The 3389-nt window shown below is 40.4% G+C and overlaps 1 protein-coding gene across 1 annotated transcript in view; it reads right to left on the bottom strand.

The window, feature by feature from the left end:
• Positions 1 to 490: 490 nt before the first annotated feature.
• The window catches only part of CAMK4 (calcium/calmodulin dependent protein kinase IV), a 259172-nt gene continuing 256273 nt past the window's right edge, over positions 491 to 3389 (bottom strand). Inside the window, exon 11 of the mRNA XM_019518220.1 lies at positions 491 to 1976. Within this exon, the coding sequence (XP_019373765.1) occupies positions 1806 to 1976 (171 nt within the window). The 3' untranslated portion in view covers positions 491 to 1805. The remainder of the gene's footprint in view (positions 1977 to 3389) is intronic.

The raw sequence follows: 3389 nt of genomic DNA, 5'->3' as shown, positions 1-3389 counted from the left end.
GCAAACTCTTCCCCTCTTCCCATTCCCAGATCTCTATAATTAGGTAGACATCCTGCTGCTGCTCTAAGAGGCATGAATCAGCCAGCTCTTTTAGCTTACGCACTTTTTACCAACGCAGCATCCGGTGAAAGGCAGGGTACTTGTGCTTGAAATTTCAGTCCCACTTGCTTAAATATCAAACCTTTGTCGAACAAGTTTAATTAGTTCAAATGTTTGAGATCAAGGTAAAAAATATCAGTGCTCTGTAGATTAGAAAACATGCATTACTGGTTTGTGAAGACAACTTAATTTTCTCTTTTACATTAATTTAGATATATTTTATTTAGCAAACCTACCATGTGAATAATATATAATTACCTTCCATTTTCACTGCAACAGAAAACATAGCTATTGGATTTGTTAATTACTTTGGCTTCTGTAGTAGCCAAAATAGATTTTTAGAAGGCAAGTTGTGCAAGGCAAAGCCATTTAAAATAAAAACAATTAGAACAAAAGAGAAATATTGACTGTATTAGGGCCTTAGGTAACTATCAGTATTAAAAAGTGTAACAAACACAAATGATATTGGCATACATCAGTTTTGTTGTATTGTTCCTGTAACATACCAATACATTATGAATTTCAGGTACTATCAAAGTAATTACAAACAAATATATAGTTATATACCAATGACTTTTCAGCTCATATCTGTTGTGTCTGGCAACAGTCAGTTAGATAACCCTGCAAGCTGGTCCTCATGCATGGATCCTACTGAAGGCATGGGAGCTTCCGACAGGTTCAGAGATCTGCCCATGTGGATCACTTTACAGGATGGGTCCTTTGTTAGGAAAATCTGGGTTACTTACGTTGACTGATCTTCACGGTAGCATCTATCCATTTCAGTGATGACCATCACTGTGGTGTCTGAGCGCTTCTCCAGAGTAAAACCATTCTGCAGTGGTTTTTCTTTTAGTAATTAAAATTTGCGTAATTTCAGATTTTTCTCTTAGCCCCCATAAAAACGTGTTCTAGCTGCACAGTTTATAAAGTCATTAATAGATACAACAACATCTCAAAAGGTTGCAACTACCCTACTCTAACTGTATACTATACTATCATTTTGTTTTGCTAACAAACTAGAGAATGAAATGACAGAAATCTGAGAATAATTTTGGTTATCATTAAAATACTGTATATAAACTGTTAAAGGTAGAATAAGGCATTCTGAACATAAGCTTGAGGAATGTACAGTTCCATGGCCCCCTGTACTAATGTTTCAATTTCTTCCCAGAACTAGTGGAATGTTTTTGCATATAAATCTCTAAACAGTTTATAAATATTACAGATAAAAAGCAAAATGTTTCAAAATCTTTTTTTAAAAGCATTGGCTTGATATTAGTCCCCAGTCATCATCTACTGTGGAATTATGATTCTGAAAATTAAAAAAAGGTTCAATGAAATGCCATGATCTCTAGAAGACACCTACATATGACAACTCAAATTAAATACTATTAATTTCAAATGTTGTCTAAAAAACACTCTAAAAATGTGTATGGCAATGTGTATGGTAGGTAGTATTTACTCATTCTCATATTTCACCGATTGGTATTACTGCAAATAACACTGTATTCATGACATGCCTTATGGGACAGTTTACTATTTTCATAAGCAGTCACATGCATTGAAGTTAGGATCACCAGCTGGTGCACTTTGCACCCCAAAGCAGAACCACCAGAGAGACCATGCTTACAAATTTCTCTTGCTGATTGACAAGTTAGCTGGTGCATGAAATGACAAATTTCAGCCAAAATAAGAAAGCAAATGACCTAAGAGGTCTCTTCGGGAGCTATTTCTACTTCTACTTCCTGAGTAGGTTTCTCCATGGGTTCACTGTCATGAACTGGAGATGGATTATGGCTGGCCTTATTGCTGTCGTGGCTGCTGTGACCACCTGCGCTCCCAAGACGAGTTGATGCCACAACAGCTTTTACTGCCGCCTGAGAAAGATAGGAGAAAATAGGGTTTTTTTTTCTTCAGTACAATGGCATATGACAACTTCTAGGTGTGGAAATACATAATGCTTAGACCAATTTAAAATACCTCAAGTGTTCAGGCATCCAAGCCAGTTTAGAAAAATGTAAACCTCCCAAACGGTTTAAAAAAGATACCTGGATAATTGAGTACTACACTGAACTGGTTCTCCATGAATTGGTTCAGTGTTATGTAAGGGCACCAAACTTTCTGTGACTAGCATCTGGTTGGTCCTCCAGGCATCTCACACTCATCCTGCCTGCCCCAACCCCTAAATGGCAACTAGGCGCTCAGGTATGCAGACAGAACTCTACCACCCCAATTTCTATTGCCTGCAGTTGACTGTAGTCAGTGTCCCTGGCTGGGGGCTTTGGGGGCACCTTTCCATCATTGTTTTAAAAGTTGCTCAATTTTCTTCTTTTGTTGCCAGCTGACCAGGGGTCCATGCATCCCAGGCTTATTTGGGGTGCAAGGTGGCCAGGTGTTGCCTCCACCTCTGTTTCTGGGTGCCTGGAGCTGGGGGACACTGTGGGAGAGGGGGTGCCCAGGGTCTCCACTGCCACTAAAGGAGGGAAATTTGAAAACTCTTTAAAGCAGTGGAGAGCTGCCCCTGAGCTTCCAGCCTCCAGATACACAGCAGAGGCCAGGCAGTCTTCCCTCGCACCTGGCTGCCCTTCCATCCAGAAATCAGCCTGGGATGTACTGAACCCCAGTCAATATCCAGGACCTGAACTAAACTAATGAATGGTGTGGGGGAAAGTGCTCTTTAAAAGCCCTGAAAGTTCTGGCAGCTTCAGAGCACTCAGCTATCAGGCATTCAGAAGCAGGGGTCCAGGTAGCCCCCTAGTCCTATGCACACATCTAGACAATCTCCAGTCAGGTATCACCACACAGATATTCAGTAAGGTACAGGAATGGGTCTTTATTGAACTCAAATGTTGGTGAGAAGAGGGGGGGTGGGAAATTGCAATTGGGCTGGGTACTCACTACCTCCCCTTGCTGCTGGTTTGTCAGAACTGGAATGCCTAAAAGGTGACCGTTCCACTTTGAACCCTTAGCAGTGTACGTGCAGACACATCAGACCGGGGACAACTGTGAACTGGTTTTCAATCAGTGACATTTTTGTAATGGGTCAAGTCTTATGTCTGTCCTCGCTCTCAGGACAGTATGAGCATGGAATTTTATTACACTTACACTTCATATTAATATTAAATTCCGATAGCTACAAAAATAAGTAGTATTCAAAATAATTTAATGAGATCTGAAAGAGTCACTGGGTGCATCTACATGAGACTGTGCAATAAAGCATCACCGTCTACATGTGTGCAGCATTTACTGTGTAGTAAATTAGTCAATTGTGCGGTTGACTGCTACCTGTA

This window comes from Gavialis gangeticus, unplaced genomic scaffold, assembly GCF_001723915.1.
Source record: "Gavialis gangeticus isolate Ggan-Ray unplaced genomic scaffold, GavGan_comp1, whole genome shotgun sequence".
Classification (NCBI taxonomy): Eukaryota; Metazoa; Chordata; order Crocodylia; family Gavialidae; genus Gavialis; species Gavialis gangeticus.
The sequence above is the reverse complement of the archived record's forward strand: the minus strand, read 5'-3'. Positions and strand labels throughout refer to the sequence as shown.